The sequence below is a fragment of the Homarus americanus genome, unplaced genomic scaffold (assembly GCF_018991925.1).
Source record: "Homarus americanus isolate GMGI-L3 unplaced genomic scaffold, GMGI_Hamer_2.0 scaffold4896, whole genome shotgun sequence".
Lineage (NCBI taxonomy): Eukaryota > Metazoa > Arthropoda > Malacostraca > Decapoda > Nephropidae > Homarus > Homarus americanus.
In genome coordinates, this window is record NW_024749657.1 from 1,732,917 (window position 1) to 1,752,161 (window position 19,245).

Genomic DNA, 19,245 nt, shown 5'->3' on the forward strand with positions numbered 1-19,245 from the left:
GGTAGGGGGTTGGGGGTAAGTGAAGTATAGATATTTAATTTATGATTAATATAAAACATACTTCATCAAGGACTGTATCAGCCCCTGACAACTTCCACGCTTCTTTGATGATGTCATCTGGAACTCTTCTCATCACCACCCTTGAGCCCTTCCAGGTTCCGGGTGATGCTACTAGGACTCCTGTCCCCTCTGGTTTGACCTCGCTGGCTGGCGGGTCAAACCGTGATAAGTTTGAGGTGAGGCCTAAAGGCCAAAGAAAAGCTGTTATTAAGCAGAAGGAGCCTTCTGTCCATGTGGTCAAGACTCTTCCTGGCACATTTGAGCCACAGCTGCATGCCTTATATGGCTAACCCAAGATGGTGCTTTCACTGCCAGGCATTTGGGCACGTTAGTCTCTCATGTCGCTGTTTGCATGACAGCCTACCCAGTGTGTGTGTGTCATGTGGTACATCAAACCATGACGGCATGGACTGTCCTGGGTGTTGTTTTGGAGGCTCGCCACGGTGGATCGGGATGTTGCAGAATTCATTGAAGTTGAGAGTGCTTCTCCACCCTTCTCCAATATTCCAGTGAAATTTTTATCCATCAGGCCTCCAAGGTTGTCATCTGCTGGCCGGTTCCTTGGTAGGCTGACGAGTGCAGACAGGCTGTGATTGAGCATCGTCGGGTTTATGGTCAGTACCGTGGAGACAAGACTAACTTTTATTGTAGACAATACAAGAGAGCCAAAGCCAAGGCCCGTCGGGTCTTTAAGGATCCCTGTCCGAAGTCTTTTGCTTCTTTTGTGTCCTCGCTCAACACTAGGAGGCCATGCCACAGGTGTGGAAGTGGGTTTGTAAGATAGCAGGGAAGCCCTCCTCCTGTTCTCAAGGTCAATGGGAATACGGTCACTGATGGTGTGGCGGTTGCTGGGGTACTTGCTGGGGCCTTATCTGGCGTGTCAAGGTCTCCAGTGGTGCGTCACCAGGTGGAGGTTCATGAGTGCCGTCAACTGGACTTCTCGTCCTGTGGGGTCGAGTGTTACAATGTCCCTTAATCCCTAAGGGAACTGCGATCCGCTCTCTCCCTGTGTAGTGACTCCTCCCCCGGGACAGATAACATCCCATACGCCATGATCCGTCACCTCAGTAGCAAGTCCCTCTCGTTCCTGCTGGGTCTGTTTAATTAGATGTGGAGCGACAGTTTTATTCCCTCCTCTTGGAAGACTAGTCGTCATCCCCTTCCCTAAGATCATTAAGGACTCTTCTGTTCCTCTCAACTACTGACCCAGAGCCCTGACTGTTTGCATATATAAGCTATTCAAGAGGATGGTCAATACGCACCTGGTGTGGTATGTAGAGAGGGGTGGCCATATCTCGACTGCCCAGTGTGGTTTTCGTCAGTACTACCACCTGGCGATGGATGCCCTAGTCAGGATGGACACCACCATCTGTCGGGTTTTTGCATCTCAACATCATGTGGTAAGTGTCTTCAACATTGAGAAGGTGTATGACACTGCCTGGTGGTGCAGGATACTGCAGGTTTTACATTACTTTGGCCTTATGGATCAGATGCCTTTGTTGATATGAGCCTTTAGTGACCGTACCTTCAGGGTGAGGGAAGGTGCTGCCCTCTCGGCCACCCTCTCACAGGATGAGGGTGTTCCTCAGGGCAGTGTCCTCAGTGTCTCCCTGTTTGCTTTGGCCATCAATGACTGATAGTAGGCAGCTACCAAACAGGGAGGTACTACTGCCTGGGAAGATATTGGAAGTGAAATGTGTTGTCTAATGGTAGACCATGCTGCCATATGGCATCACAAAAATTGTGACCAAGTTCCAGGTTGCTGATCTGACTTTCTGCCACATTTACACACAATTGCAGGGTCTCAATTGTTTCTCATTCTTGATCTTTTTTTTTTTTTTTTATTATTATTATTATTATTATTATTATTATTATTATTATTATTATTATTATTATTATTATTATTATTATTATTATTATTATAATATTTTTGCCCCCAGGCCCTGTTGTTGGTAGGCCTGGGTCGGCTAATCTCCGTAAAAAAAAAGAAACTACGTAGATAACTTCTCCATCTTGTATGCCTCTTCTCGTCTAGATGTTGCCAGACGCTGCACCCTTCTGGCGCTGACCTGTGTTACCTGATGGGTAGACTCCCACAGCTTCTGATTTCTCCAACTAAGACTGTAGCCATGCATTATACCTGGCTCAGGAGTTTTCCGTGACCCAAATTTGTATATGTATGGCAGGAGACTCCTGGTAGTGGAGCAGACTCACTTTATGTGTATGGTCCTGGACCACTGTCATGTATGGCAGGAGACTCCTGGTAGTGGAGCAGACTCCTGGTCCTGGACCACTGTCATGTATGGCAGGAGACTCCTGGTAGTGGAGCAGACTCCTGGTCCTGGACCACTGTCATGTATGGCAGGAGACTCCTGGTAATGGAGCAGACTCCTGGTCCTGGACCACTGTCATGTATGGCAGGAGACTCCTGGTAGTGGAGCTGACTACTGGTCCTGGACCACTATCATGTATGGCAGGAGACTCCTGGTAGTGGACCAGACTCCTGGTCCTGGACCACTGTCTCACATCGTTACCACACCTATGTCTGCTGGATGTCTCTCTGCTGTTACATGCCTCTTGGGGTGTTGATCAGACCTCGCTGAATCGTCTATACAGCGCGTTGGTTCGGCCTAAGCTTGATTATGGCTGTGAGCTGTAGTCCTCCTAGAGGCCGCTTTGTTTACATATTTTAGATTCTGTCCACCACACTGGCATGTGCCTGGCTACCGGGGCTTTTAGATCTTCCCCAGTCTTCTGTGTGATGCGGGTGAGCCCCTCTGGACCTCCGACAACAACAACAACAACTGGCTGCCCTGCTCAGTGGTTCACTGGATACCTTCTTTATGCCGCTCGTTCCCGACGTAACCTCCACCCTGACTGTCGACAGATACCTTCTTTACCTCGCCCTTTTGGCTTCCATGCAGAGTATATCGTCGACAAGCTCGATCAATCCGGGATTTTGACTCTGCCTGTTGTATACTCGACTAATCCCCCCTGGCAGTTGCCAAGGATGAAATTTGGGCATTATTTTTCAGGAGTCCAGGGCGCTTATCTCTTTGGTCACATTTGATCACTCTTTGAAGCATGGTGCTGAGCACAGTAACTCTGTATCAGTCTACATGGATAGGTTAAACATGAATGCCGGGATAGCATATTCTGTGGTGTCAAGGATTTTATTTTCCCAAATGTGTTACCCATCACTGCTTCAATTTTTACAGCTGAGCTATGTGGGATTTTAGCTGCACTGTAGTGTATTTTTAGGTATAATGATCATTTTAATCATTTTATTATTTTTAATAACTCATGTATGTAGTGCCCTACAGGCACTTGAGTTTTTTTAACTCATTTCACCCCTTGTCATAAAAATTTTAAGATTGTTTTTTCCACTCAAGCGATGTGGGTGGGTAGTGCAGTTCTGCTGGGTACCTGCTCACATTGAGGTTGATGGCAATGAGGCAGCCAATTTGGAGGCGTGCAGTGGTGGCTGCTGGCCAGCCCTAGAGGATGCCTCTTCCTTACCACGATATCCACCCTGTCCATCGCTTGTGGCAGGACCAGTGGGCCGAAATGGGTATCAGTAAAATGCGGGCAATAACTGATGTGGTGCATCCATGGCGGTACCGTACGATGCCTCGCCAGTTACAGACTGCCTTGACTTATCCCAGTATCAGCTATACCCAGTTGACACACGGGTACCTTATGGACAGTGGTGCGGCTCCCTGCTGTGACAACTGTATGACACTTGCTGGTCGAGAGTCCCAGTCTGGGGGACCGGTGACGTAGGCACCACTCCTGGTGCCTTTGGGGAGATGGTTCTTACTCTGTCTGCAGTGCTGGGGGAGGAGTCATGCTGCACGGTGGGGGGGTGAGACTAAGACTGATGTTCATGACGGAGGCTGGTCTATGTCTTTTATGGGTGTATTTATTCTTTTTACTTTTTGGGTCGTTTTCTTCCGATTTTGTTTTATTTTCCATTTTGGTTTTTATTACCTTTTACCATTAATTATCTTTGGCACCATATGACCCTGGCTGTTGTGGTGCTAAGATAATATTCAATCATTCTTTACACCACTAATTGTTTTACAGGCTGAGAGGATTGATTTAGAGGAGCGCTACACAAGTCTTCAGGAAGAAGCAGCAGGCAAGACTCGCAAGTTAAAGAAAGTCTGGACTCTTCTAATGGCAGCCAAGTCAGAACTTGGAGACATGCAAGCAGAACATCAGAGAGAGATGGAATCCTTACTCGAGTCCGTGCGGCATCTGTCTCGTGAACACAAATTACACCAACTGATCATTGATTCATTTATTCCTTCTGAGTATCAGGTATGACTACTTTTGGCTTTTATATTAGTGATTAACCAAAGTGATTCATCTGTGGTGGTTCTTATACCTTGATCCTCCATTATCCTTTGCTCTGGCTTGTTATTCATGTTATTCCCTCTTAATATTATCACTCCTTTTGATGTATTTTTACTGATACAACGAGTATACAACAGGCTTTATTTTGTTGTTTCTTGAGAGTCAGCATTTTTATTCTATAGTGTGGTCATTGATCACTGTGTGAGGTGTCAATTCAGGATCAGGGCATCATTTCTGGGGTCCTGGGACTCAGGAATATGACCTAGGAGTGATGGTTATGAAGCCCCATCATCCTCCTCTGCATTGCTCTACCTGTGAGGCAGAAATTTTCACTGAGTCTTACCAGGGCTGTGCACAAGATCTGTCAGATGTGGGGCCAAGAGTTTGCAAAAAGGGCACCATCTCCTGAGGGAGGAGGCGAGCGGAGCGAGCCTTTATTTGAGGGCTATTTTGAGGCCATATGCAATTGCTGTGAATGTCCCTTGAATTTTGATATACTGTATTTTATAATTTTTTTATGAAAATATACTTAACATGCAATAAAAGCAACATGCAAACTGCTTCTTTACAAAATACTGGTTGTCAATATGTACTTCAACTTCATTATTAGACAATTTATTTTCAACATAAACTAAAGAAACAGGATCATTAAATGTTACTTTACAACTCAACCATGGCTAAAACAAATTAAATCTTTCAATATTAGACATAATGACAATGAGCAGAGAATATTTACATGTTCTTTTACTGTAATTATTATATACAGTATATATAAAGAACCATTTAAAAAAAATAAACCTATCCCTCTTGCTTCACTGAGGCAATCATTGTAAATTTATAGGTGACTAAGCTAAAACATCAACATGCTCATCATGTTCAGGGATAAGTAAAGAAAACTATGAACTGTGATAAAGGAACATCTTTCTCTTCCTTCACTGAGGGAGATGATGTAACCTGAGGTAATCAGCAATCACAGCCTGTGATTCACAGGAGCATCCTCCTTGTTACCATATCTTTGAATATGTTTATGACCTTGCTGGGACTTACATGAATGTCTATTTCTATTGCCAACAGAAGGTCAGAGAGCCTCTCCTCTCTACAGAGGCTTCTGATTGAAAAAAATATATAAATCAAGGAGGACACTTCATAACTGGCAGGACAAATGGCCAGGGGCTGAAGCCCCCCTTAAGCCCTACCTGTACATGTTCCTAACTCTTACAAGTCTTGGAATTTTTGGGAAAGTGTGTTGGCCCTTTAACTGGCTCTAGTTCCTGGATGATGTGTGGACCTTCACATAGAGGGTTTTTAGAGTAGGCTCACTTGAGAACAGTCTTCCTCATATATGTGGTGTTTTTAGTGTCAACTTCATGCAGTGAGTGTGGTCTTTGGCTCTACACCATTAATCCAACAGCAAATCTCAACCCCAAGGGTGAAGTGGCAAAGGTTTTCCTAGGCATCTCTTGGTCCTCCACTGTTGTGAATTATATTAAGCCTTAGTGTTGTCAACCAACCAGACTCCTAATGTCTGACCTGTAAAGATTAATTATCCGACATTAGAGACCAGGCAGGGATCTCTTCATTCTCTTGATCTGGTAAAGAATTCCTAGATAGATTTGAGGGCAGACTCAGTTAAAAAGTTTTCTTTGAGTGTTTATCTGAGGTGTTAGTGTGGAGCTCCAAGGCTTCTCTTGTCTTATGGTGAAGGCCATTGACATAATGGGGATTGCTTTAATTTAGTCTTCCAACAAGGGTGTCTATGAATTGATTCACCCACGGGGTAATGTGGACTATATAGTGGTTATTCTTCTGAGGACATTTAGACAGTCCTTTAGTGTATGTTGACTGGCTCCCAGCACTGTGTTGTTGTGTATCCTGCTTCCTGGCATAATGGTGTTCATGAAATTCTTAAAAACGTATGTACAGTTTGTATGTATGTATGGGCTTAAGAAGTGGATGTTTATATGGTACAAAGTGATGGATTTGGGTATTAAAACAGGAAGGCTTACAAAGAAAACATTTTTGGTGAGTGTGTTGTGTGTTGGTTGACAATTTGAGTACAGTAAGCCTTTCAAATTCACTGGGGTTAGGTTCTCAAAATGACTGTGAATTGCCTAATCCACGAATAACATTTGCTGACCGGGGGAGGGGGGGGGGATACATTTTTACTTGTGTACAAAGAAATGTATATTCCCTTTATGTGTTTGTCCTTAAGAACAATTACCTGTACCTGTGTGTGTGTAAACACTCACACACACACACAAAACACAAATGTATTAAAAATGTGACAGTCTGCTCCGTGCTTTATTAATAACAAAGCACAGGGTAGACTTGGGGGTAGACTCAACATTTTTAATACATTTGTTTCTGATTATTTGTGAGAGGATTTTCCTATTATTATTTATTTGTATTGTGTTTTTTTTGTGTGTGTGTCTACACACACACTTACACACATATATACAATGCAGGTAAAGGAAATTACTGTCTCTAGAACGAATGGCTCCCTGTCCCGGCCACAAAAATGACATCAACTTTAAAACTACCCTTAGCCATTCTCGGGTACATCCAGGGTGTCATCCGTGAATTTTAAGGGCATGCTGTACTGTATTGAAGTTAGGTGTGTGAGTTGGGAGGTGCAGATGTTAAGGAAAGACACATATAGCATGAAGGTTGGTGAAGGATGGTGTTACTTGATCACTACAGCACCAGGTATTGTTTTAAGGTTCGTTCATTGTAGTGATGATAATTCTCCCCTATTCTGAAACATTGATACGTGTATTTATAAATTTCTTATGATTTTATAGGAAATGATTGAGCGTTATGTTCACTGGAATGAAGACATCGGAGAGTGGCAGCTAAAGTGTGTCGCTTACACTGGCAATAATATGAGGAAGCAGTTAGACAATGGTGATGCTGAGAAAGAAAACCAGGTAAGACCAACCTTTTCCTCTATGATAATAACAAAGTAATTATTACTGGCTGTAAAGGACATTTCTTGTGGTACACATGTGAAGATTGCTTACAAGATCCTCTAACATTAAGTGTGATGCAGTATATAATTTTGGTGTTGTATATAGATAAATCTTTACTGGCAGGACACTGAGATTGATAATGTTTTAAAGTTGTATCCTAATAAACATTGTAATTTAACAGTTAGATTATAATAAACTTTGTAGTGTTGATGTATAAGCATGCAAAAGTTTAAATATATTGTAGGGTATGTATATAAAACTGGAGCTAGATGTCACTGGTTTGTATTGAATGGCTTTAACCAAGTTCTTCAGCAGACTGCCTGATGTAGGTTAAACTCTTAAGATTTGTGTAGCTTAAAACTCTTCACTGGTTTATCAAACTGTTTCTGTGTTTAATACGTGCTTCTTCCAATTGGTGGTAAGACCCATTTTATTCATATATTTACTGGTATTTCCTTTATGATTAGTAAGACAAAATTGTAAGGTAATAAATTTGTCAGGAAGGGAATGACAGATGTGTGGTTGGGGTTGATTGAGGATGATGATATATGCAAGAGAAGGTATGTATTAATGGTGAGAGTTAAGTGTAGTGTAGTGTAGTGTAGTGTAGTGTAGTGTAGTGTAGTGTTCTTGTAGAGAAAACTTTTTATTTCATGTTACCTTTGTCACAAAAAATGGTTTCATACTCATTTCATTCTTTATTTATATACTGTGTATATATATATATATATATATATATATATATATATATATATATATATATATATATATATATATATATATATATATATATATATATATATATATATATATATATATATATATATATATATTAAAGAAACTTACATTTATGTTGAATTTGGTTAACAGTTACCAGCAGGGATAGAAGAGGTGATGTATATAATATTTCAAGACTTGTGCATTTTAACTGCATTTTTTAAGATCCATCTTCAGTGACTCACTACAGGAAATGGAGACTTCTAGAATATCCAGAATGTTCATTTTATTTGTGACGAATGTCATCCTCCTCCTCCTTGTTGTTGTTCTCTACCACAACAGCTGCCAGTGACCTCATTCACTTTTAACCCCTGAGCTGCATTAACACAACTCATGTAAATTAAAATATCACATAACATTAAGTTAACTGAAACTGTTAAATTAATTTAAGTACTGGAGAGTGATTTACTTTTTCTGTATGACTACACCATCACCAACAAAGTCTTTATTGTTTATTGAATCAGTGATCCACCCACTGAATAACTCCCAATACTAGGAAGCCTCTACATTAGCACAAATCTTCTCACAAGCTCGAACAGTGTTTATAGTTAATTTATTTTATCAGCTAATGTCTTAGACTTGCGTACTTTCTTCACTGATGTCATAACCTTACGTACTTTCTTCACTGATGTCATAACCTTGCTGTATGTACTTTCTTCACTTCACCAACACAGTTTACAGTTAGGTGGCATTGTGTAGTTGAGGATACACAGCAAAGAGAGTTAAAAAATTCGAAAATTTATTAAAAGTAAAGTAATTTCCATTCTCCTCAGCATTGTAAACAAAATGAGGCACAAGCCAAGGTGGGCTAGGACCACTGCGTGAATAGTGAGCAGCTGAGCTAAGCCGCATATAATTCATTTAACCAGAGTTCAACAAATAATTAGTTACACTTATTTAACTGGCCCCTAAGTTATATAGTATATTGATCTACTGGACTGTTTATTGCTTTGGATGATCCAAAACAGTAATTTCCAGTGTAACAAACTTTCGCTACCTCACACCTTTAGATACAATGCATACTTAAAGTATATGGGGCAGGCTGGTGTTCAGAATGTGAAATTTTGTGTAATTGTAATTTTTTTTTTAATACATTTATAGTATACCTTAGGTAATATTACAGGAGTATTAATGTGCTCATTATTGTTAAAATATGTTCTGTACACTATTTAAGTGTACATTGAGACTGGGTGGATCTCACACTGTAACGTGACAAATATACAGTGGGGTATGCTATAACGAATCTAATTGATTCTAGAACCTTGTTCGTTATAGCATTCGTTCGTTATAGGATTAATCCGTTCCAGGCCCCCAAATACAACCACTTAACACTGAAAAATATTATATAAAATTGTAAAATTTAAAAAAAGTGCATAAATATGCATCTAAACCCCTGAAATAAAGAACATCATTAATATTTGTAATAAAAAACAATAAATTAGTAAAAAAAAAAAATTAAATAAATAAATAAAAAAATAAATAAAAAAAATTCGTTGTAGGAGTTTCGTTCGTTATAACATTCTCAATTTTATAGGTAAAACCGTTCGTTATAGGAATATTCGTAGTAGAATCCATTCGTTATAGCATACCCCACTGTATTGGTGTACTGTACTGTATTGTACTCTTCCTTCATCAGTCATGTGGTTGTCAGGCAAGGCAACACCTTAGATATGTTGTGATGCAGCAAAGGGGTTAAAACTTTCTTTTATGCTCTACAAGTGACCTGCAGGATTCATTCTGATAAATCACTTTGTCAGAGTCCACCATCTGCAAGAGGATCTGACATGTTTGTTGTTCAGAGACAATACTGTACCTGTAATGTTGTTGAAAGCAGCCTTCCCACCCAACTAAACCAGGATCAAAGATTCATTCTCATATGATCCAGAGCTTGACACAAGGTCAGGGGTTCATACCCACTGTAGGCTCATATGATCCAAACCTCCTTTAGGTTATGAAAAGGAATATAGTTTCTTCCTGATCCTCAGTTCTTGCTGAGCCACCAAACTAACAACATTTTCTCAGGGTCTTACCTAATGTACTGCTACTAACATTTCCATGATGAAGAACCAGGAGGACAAATGTTATACTTGCACATTATTGTTGTACAGTAAACAGTATTGTATTACTGTACATGTATGGTGTGTGCTCCAAGGTTATATATACTTGTAGTGCCTCAAATATGTAGGTGAGGGTATTCCAGGCATCTTTGGAAAAACATCTCTTTTGATTATGTACTATGCTGGAGTAACTTATTTTACATGATTCTAGTGGACTCCTGGTGGTACAGTAATATGCCTGGGCTATATACAGTACAGTACAGTACAATACAGTACAGTACAATACAATACAGTACAATACAGTACAGTATAGTACAATACAGTACAATACAGTGCAATACAATACAGTACAATACAGTACAGTACAGTGCAATACAGTATAGTACAGTGCAATACAGTATAGTACAGTACAGTACAATACAATACAATACAGTACAATACAGTACAATACAGTACAGTACAATACAGTACAATACAGTACAGTGCAATACATTACAGTACAATACAGTACAGTACAATACAGTACAGTACAATACAGTACAATACAGTACAATACAGTACAGTACAATACAGTACAATACAATACATTACAGTACAATACAGTACAGTACAATACAGTACAGTACAATACAGTACAATACAGTACAATACAGTACAGTACAATACAGTACAATACAGTACAGTACAATACAATACAGTACAATACAATACATTACAGTACAATACAGTACAGTACAATACAGTACAATACAGTACAATACAGTACAGTACAATACAGTACAGTACAGTACAGTACAATACAGTACAATACAGTACAGTGCAATACAATACAGTACAATACAATACATTACAGTACAATACAGTACAATACAGTACAATACAGTACAATACAATACAGTACAATACAATACATTACAGTACAATACAGTACAGTACAATACAGTACAATACAGTACAGTACAATACAATACAGTACAATACAATACATTACAGTACAATACAGTACAGTACAATACAGTACAATACAGTACAGTACAATACAGTACAATACAGTACAGTACAAAACAGTACAGTACAATACAGTACAATACAGTACAGTACAATACAGTACAAAACAGTACAGTACAATACAGTACAAAACAGTACAGTACAATACAGTACAATACAGTACTGTACAGTGCAATACAATACAGTACAATACAATACATTACAGTACAATACAGTACAGTACAATACAGTACAGTACAATACAATACAGTACAATACAATACATTACAGTACAATACAGTACAGTACAGTACAATACAGTACAGTACAATACAGTACAAAACAGTACAGTACAATACAGTACAATACAGTACAATACAGTACAGTACAATACAGTACAAAACAGTACAGTACAATACAGTACAATACAGTACAATACAATACAGTACAAAAACAGTACAGTACAATACAGTACAATACAGTACAATACAGTACAGTACAATACAGTACAAAACAGTACAGTACAATACAGTACAATACAGTAATACAATACAGTACAAAAAACAGTACAGTACATACAGTACAATACAATACAGTACAAAACAGTACAGTACAATACAGTACAATACAGTACAATACAGTACAATACAGTACAGTACAATACAGTACAATACAGTACAGTGCAGACAGTACAATACAGTACAGTGCAATACAATACAGTACAGTACAGTACAATACAGTACAATACAGTACAGTACAGTACAGTACAATACAGTACAGTACAGTACAATACAGTACAGTACAATACAATACATTACAGTACAATACAGTACAGTACAATACAGTACAATACATTACAGTACAATACAGTACAGTACAATACAGTACAATACAGTACAATACAGTACAGTCAATACAGTACAAAACAGTACAGTACAATACAGTACAATACAGTACAGTACAATACAGTACAAAACAGTACAGTACAATACAGTACAATACAGTACAATACAGTACAATACAGTACAGTACAGTACAATACAGTACAATACAATACAGTACAATACAGTACAGTGCAATACAATACAGTACAGTACAATACAGTACAATACAGTACAGTACAGTACAGTACAATACAGTACAGTACAGTACAATACAATACATTACAGTACAATACAGTACAGTACAATACAGTACAATACAGTACAGTACAATACAGTACAGTACAATACAGTACAGTACAATACAGTACAAAACAGTACAGTACAATACAGTACAATACAGTACAATACAGTACAGTGCAATACAATACAGTACAATACAGTACAGTACAATACAGTACAGTACAATACAGTACAAAACAGTACAGTACAATACAGTACAATACAGTACAGTGCAATACAATACAGTACAGTACAATACAATACAGTACAAATACAGTACAGTACAGTACAATACAGTACAATACAGTACAATACAGTACAATACAGTGCAGTACAATACAATACAGTACAAATACAGTACAGTACAAGTAATGTGTTCTGAACAAACTCATAAATTTTGTGATTCACTGTCAGTTGAAACTTTGTTTGAATTAGACCAAACAGTTGAACATTTCTGACATCTGGCACCTGAGAAAAAAAACCACCTAACCCTTAAGCCTTGAAAAACTGAAGAAGGTGTTGCAGTTGTGACAGATGTTAAGTCCCAGGATTGAGGTGTTGTTTAGTCTAGGAACTGGCTCCAGGGGCTGTTGTAGCTTACTAGTGTTTGAAGCAGTCATTGAAACAGGGCTGGACGTCTGGTTTTATTGGATGAATAGCTGTTATATAGTAGTTAACACTGATCCAATGGGACAGACAGACTGCAGACACACTGTAGACCTCTGGGGAAGGTAGACTTTGCCATGGATCAAATGGGATGAACTCTTTAACCTGGGTTCACATGGCTGAGAAGACTACAGGCAGCAAAAACATTGTCTGTCTAAATAGTGCACCTCACTGTCACACACTTGAGACCTTCTAGTAAAGCCATTGTGCTCTGCCAGAAGGTTTAGTAATGTATCTCAGGTCACTTGTTTCTATCCTTTGGTCACAATGTGGATTTCATGATTTACTCCTTCACTTTTGTATCAGTGATTCTGCATTTAAAATTGAATTAATGGATAAACTTTTATCTAGAAGCATGAAACTTATTTGTTTGTTTTTTAGTATTATAAGTAATGAAAGTAATATATTGATGGGTATAATGTCTTACAAGGTCACAAGCTTATTGGTGAAACTATTTCATAAGAAAATGGTTTTTCTTTTTAATATTTTATCAAAATCTTAATATTTTTATTGGTTATTTTCATTATGCTTTTGCATAGATGCATGCATTCATACACACATACATACAGTATATTCACACAGATATTCATAACCCATGATGCGACCCAGCCTCAGAGTATCACTCAAGTGTTCTCCTCCAGGCCTATGTGTCTGGTCTCAATTTTCTACTAATATTGATAAGTAGTGTTTCTATAACTTATTTTTATATAATCTACTGTACTGTCATATGGAAGGCAGTGTGTCAGTGAAGCTAGACAAACCTACAGCATAGTGACCCAGATTACTTTTTAAAGATTCCTCTAATTGTTTGAATCATAATGTTTTTGTTCTGTAAAAGTTTCATCTATAACTTGACACCAGTTGAGAATAACTCATATAATGTACCACCACAGCTGTTAATACATTATCTTAGGTGAGCAAGTTTGTGTTAAAATATCTTTAACATTTTAAGTCAATCAATCAGTCAGAGTACTGTCCTCATACCTGAGGGTTGGCAACCACAGTCCTCCACTTTAAATGTTTTTGGGCTGTTTTTTACCAATCTGCTGAGATTTTAAATCTCTCTGAAGACCCAGTTTTTAATTTCATTCACCCATCCCAGTTCCTGTGTTTATATTAAAGCATTTATAAGTTATTACCTGCCATAATTCAACGATTTTCAAAAGTTCTTAGCCTCAAAGTTTGGAATAACAGAAATCACATAAAACAAATATCAATTAAAGATAAAAAACAGGGATTCATTCCACAACATGGACTGTGCTGCACCAGACCCACATCTACCACTGTTTTATGACACTGAAACAATAATCACCTCATAAGATAAAACAATAATCACCAAATAATAATAAAATAAAACAACATTTCAGATAAAAGACTTAACTTTTTCAATGATTCTACACTCCAGAAAGATGGCTCACTCGGTGTTCAAATTTTTAACCCCCAATTACTTGATTTTGTGTGATAACACCAGATTATTCAATAAAAACTATTTATATGTGGTCAGTACAGCAGGTTATTGACATCCAATTTAGATATCTGGGAATAATGTCTCAAGTGACACATTAATTATTTTACAGAAAAAGATAATATTTTCCTACTTAAGGGAATGTACAGTCAGTTCAGCTATAACGCGATAGTTGTGTTGTTGTAAAATATCGTGTTATAGAAAATCGCGTAATAGAAATAACAGAGCTTATGGAGAAAATAGGGTTAGGTGCAGATTACTCGAAATCGAAAAATAAATAGTAGTTAGCCTAACACAAAGGATAGCACAGTCTAAATAAATGTTACATTCATATCTAATAATGAAATCATACAGTAAATGTAACACTTTACCTTGAAAAAATATGAATATAACTTGATGGGGGAGAAGGGTGATTTTGAGGTTGATAACATTGAGCTTCTCTTCAAGTGTTATATCCTTTCTTTTACGATCATCTCCGGGAATTCTATCACCAGAACGCTTCTTGGAGATATTCTTCTTTACCATATTCACAGTTAATACCACAAAATTGGAGAAATAGTAAGCAAAAATCGCGTTACAGCAAACAAGCGTTCGCGTTATACAAATATCGTTCCTCCATTCATAAATCGCGTTAGAGCAAATTCGCGTTATCAAAACACACGTTATAGCAGAACTCACTGTAATCCCTTTGGTTCTTCAGTTAAAGCGATGGTGGTAGCTACAGCTTTACACCATTTAATATGAACAACTATCACAGATTGTTAATCAACGTACTCTATTGTAATTGTTTTGAACAGGCTACTGTTTTAGTGGTGATACACTGGACGTCAATGTTCTTACAAGTTGGTAACAGAGTTGGCAGTGACATTACTTATCCACACCTTAATTTGTGTTCGGTAGTTTATTGATGACCAATGTTTTTAGGAAAGTACACTACAGCTTCAAAACTACAAAAACACTATTGCATATTCTTATTGTTTCCTCTATCTCCTTTTATAAAAATTTATACGGTACGTATAGAGTTCTGTGGTTGTACTCTATTGAATCTTTACCAAGTAAAATGTTGAAATGCAATATGTGAACAAGCTTGTGAGAATGAAAAGCTTACTTTGTAAGTTAAAAACCATAAATAATAAGTTTATTATAAAAGTAAGCCCTCCTCCAACGCGGGAATTAGGTTACTCAAAAACAGCGTGTTTAGGGGAATCTGCGTTCGAGTAACTTGATATTAATGCAATTAACCCTCTCAACCTCGGAGCCTGGAACACCTACGTGTATGAAAACTTACGCTCACCCTCGGAGGGTTTTGCCGAAATTCAAAAAATAAATAAATAAAAAAATTTCTCATTTTACTGTCATGGAATTGTTTTAATATTTGTAATGGGGTTTCTTCTAGTTTAAAATTGTCTGAAAAATTGTATGAAACTATAAAAAAATCGAAAAATCTTGAAATTTAAGCCACTTTTTTATTATAAGTTAAATATGTAGGAAAATGTTTAGTAACATCTCGATTTCCATTCACATTTTGTTTGTATTATGGTGTTCCTTGATATGGACTATATACCAAAATGAAGAACAAAGCATGTACAGGTTGACAACCCTTTATCCGAAATTCCGAAAACCGAAAGTTTTTTGTGGGACAATTTTTTTTTTTTTTTTTTTTTTTTTTAAAGCAGGGATTAGCCCACGCGGGCATAGATCACTGACCCACATCAGCGCCTAGGGGGCGAAAATGTAATAATAATAATAATTATAATAATAATAATTATTCATAGTAAATAAAAATTTAAATAAAAATACACCAAAATAAAATAATATGACAACATTAATAATAATAATAATAATAATAATATATAATAATAAAATTAATAATGATAACAATAATACAGGAGTACTGTAATAATAAAATAATAATAATAATAATAATAACAAAGAAATACAAGAATGAAAAAAAAGATCAAAAGTGAGAAACACGACCTAGACCTATGAGTTATTATTATTATTATTATTATTATTATAATTTTTATTATATTTTCGCCCCCCAGGCCCTGATGTGGGTCAGTGATCTATGCCCGGGTGGGCTAATACACATAAAAAAACTAACCATTCTGAAAACCGAAAAATTCCAAAATCTGAAATTCCTCTGGCCTCAAGGATTTCGGATAAGGGATTGTCAACCTGTATCATATCGTGGTATTTGGAAATATAATATAACACAAAAACTCATGGAATAATTTAAAGGGCCAAGCGGCGTAACCTCCTCTAGCTCTAATGGCCAGAGCGACACCACTCACACGGTGACCAAGACCATCTCGGGGAAGGTGATAGGCCCATACAAAGAAAACAACATCTGTCAAATGGCGTCCAAGGTTAAGTCAGCTTCACTGAAAAGTTTTGAGTTATTTGAAAATGTAGCGCTGAGAGGGTTAATAAGAATTGGGGAATGCCACCATGAAAATTCTCATCAGCTGACTCACAGATGTGTGGCTGCCATCATGCTGCGCCGTCTTTGTGTATTCCGTGATGTCACATCAAGAGGGAGCGCAGCCACACAGTTACATATAGCCATAACCCACAGCCTCAACACATTGATGTTCTTCGTTTTTCATATTACATAGTTTTTTATTTTGTTTTATTTACTTCTCAGCCACATTACTGTACAGCATTGTAATGATTTTTCAACAACCTTTATAATTTTATTACAATTTAACAAAATACGATGCAGGCAGCCTCCTGCTGCTGCACCCATGCCACTTTGTAACTTATCTAAAAATTTTATTTTCTCAGTGTCTAATATCATCACTTTAGGGCTTTCTTTACTCCACCATCACTTCGAGATAATGTAAGTTTAGGAGCCATACTGTTGAGGGAATGTTTCTCCCCAAAACTGTAAACAGAGCTAAAAGTATATTCACATGAACAGAACAGCTCTTCGTCTGACTACAGCTTGCGCGAGAGTTGCGAGAGGTAACCATACTGCGTTAACTTGTAAGTTAACGGACCGCTTAAATTTTAATTTTCCGTGTTCGGCAAATACATTAGTTGCACTTATTTTTGCGTGTATAAGTGAATTAACGTTGTAGGAGGGCTTACTGTAGTCTAATATTCAGAATTCTTATGATTTAGCTTTAGCAGCCAAAACTCGGTTAACATTCATATTAGGACCGCCCATGATTTAATACTTGAGATATTTCTTTTCATATTTAAATTAAAAAAATTTCTATAAATATATTTTGTTCTTCTGTATTTTTGGGCAAATGCTTCTCTTCTGAGTTTACCCCATGTCTTCTTGAGAGCAGCTACAGGGATATACCCTCCCCTTCACCTTGAGATGCTTCTGTATGCCACTAGTCACAAGGGATTTTCTTCAATCTTCAGTGATTTATTGGAAGGAAAATTAGGTGAACTCAGCTTCCTACAGTAGGTTATATTAGGTTGGGTTGGTAAGGTTTTCATGAATTTCATGCTCGTCTCTTGGGTTCAAGTTGACTAATAAAGAATGTGTTGTATTTACCCAGGAAATGAATGTAAAATTAAATATAAACATCAAAATATACAGGAAAACATAATTTTGTCCAAAATGTCGTGGGTGGTCCTAGATCTAATATTGACCCCAAACTTAAAAAGTTTCAGCCTTTTATTTTCAACAATACAATAGTGTCCTGCTCATTTTATATATCCAGTCCATGTTAACTAGCAATTCTGAAGAGTAGATCGTTATCAATATTACACGCATTAAATATAGAAAGTGTTCATGAAAACTAATGAACAACCAACATTGACAGAAAGTAAGTTTACAGCTCACCTCTCTGAATCCTTTGAAACACTTTATGGCTGCAACAGTAATTGTCCCCCATTGTAAATGATAAAATAATTTCCACAAGACAGTAACAAACAATGTATTCACTGAAATGTGAGCCTCCCTCCCTTTAATCTCTACCTGCCACCTATTGTTTATATTTAGCATTTGATTGGCATTGCTACTGTTTGGGATGAGTGAGCCCATTGGAGTGGGCTAATTTTCAGGTGATCCATAAAGGCTGAAATTGTAAATGATCTTGTTCGTGGTCTCAACTATGTACAGTACAGTATATCACTTTTACCCATCTGAGGATACACTGTAATACTATGTACTCTACCTCCCTTACTTCATCATACTAAAATATAAGGTTGAAGCTGTTTTGGTGTATGACCCATAATATTTCAGAAATGATACAGTGTTCAAGTGTGGGGTTTACTTTATCTACTTCTACACAACACCATTGATAAGCTTATGGGTTATACCAGCCTTTATGCATGAAGTTTAAATTATGAAATTTGGAAAAAAATTTCATTTTTTTAAGAGGCAGCTGTTAGGAAGACTTCATTCACTGACTGGCTGAGGCAAAGTGTGTACTGTACGTATTATAATAACATTGTTATTTCATTTTGGAGGGTAGTCTCATGACTGAGATGATCATAGTTTTTTCTGCAGAGAGCTGTGTGCTGTTGTATTTAATGATGATTTATATTTGGAAACAAAGTACTTCAAACACTTTACTTCTGTAACAGGTGGACTCAACCCTGAGAGCTAGGCGGCAGGCCTCTTTAAAAGGACGACAAGTAATTTTTGTGGTGCTTTAGAAGGAATATAGACACTACTGTACTGTGATTGCTTGCTTATGAAATTATCTTTGGGCATTACCAGATCCTCCTTTACCAGTAATCAGACTGTAACATGACAAGAATATCTATGTTTCTTG

The 19,245-nt window shown here is 37.5% G+C and overlaps 1 protein-coding gene across 2 annotated transcripts in view; it reads left to right on the top strand.

Moving 5' to 3' along the window:
• Window positions 1-19,245, top strand: part of LOC121853491 (kinesin-like protein KIF3A) — an 85,938-nt gene that overhangs the window by 36,919 nt on the left and 29,774 nt on the right. For both annotated transcript variants that reach the window (XR_006086324.1, XM_042347640.1), the window contains exons 11-12: window positions 4,147-4,383; window positions 7,221-7,346. Coding sequence is in view for 1 of the 2 variants with exons in the window: in XM_042347640.1 (XP_042203574.1) it covers window positions 4,147-4,383; window positions 7,221-7,346 (363 nt within the window). In the remaining variant the exon portion in view is untranslated. The remainder of the gene's footprint in view (window positions 1-4,146; window positions 4,384-7,220; window positions 7,347-19,245) is intronic.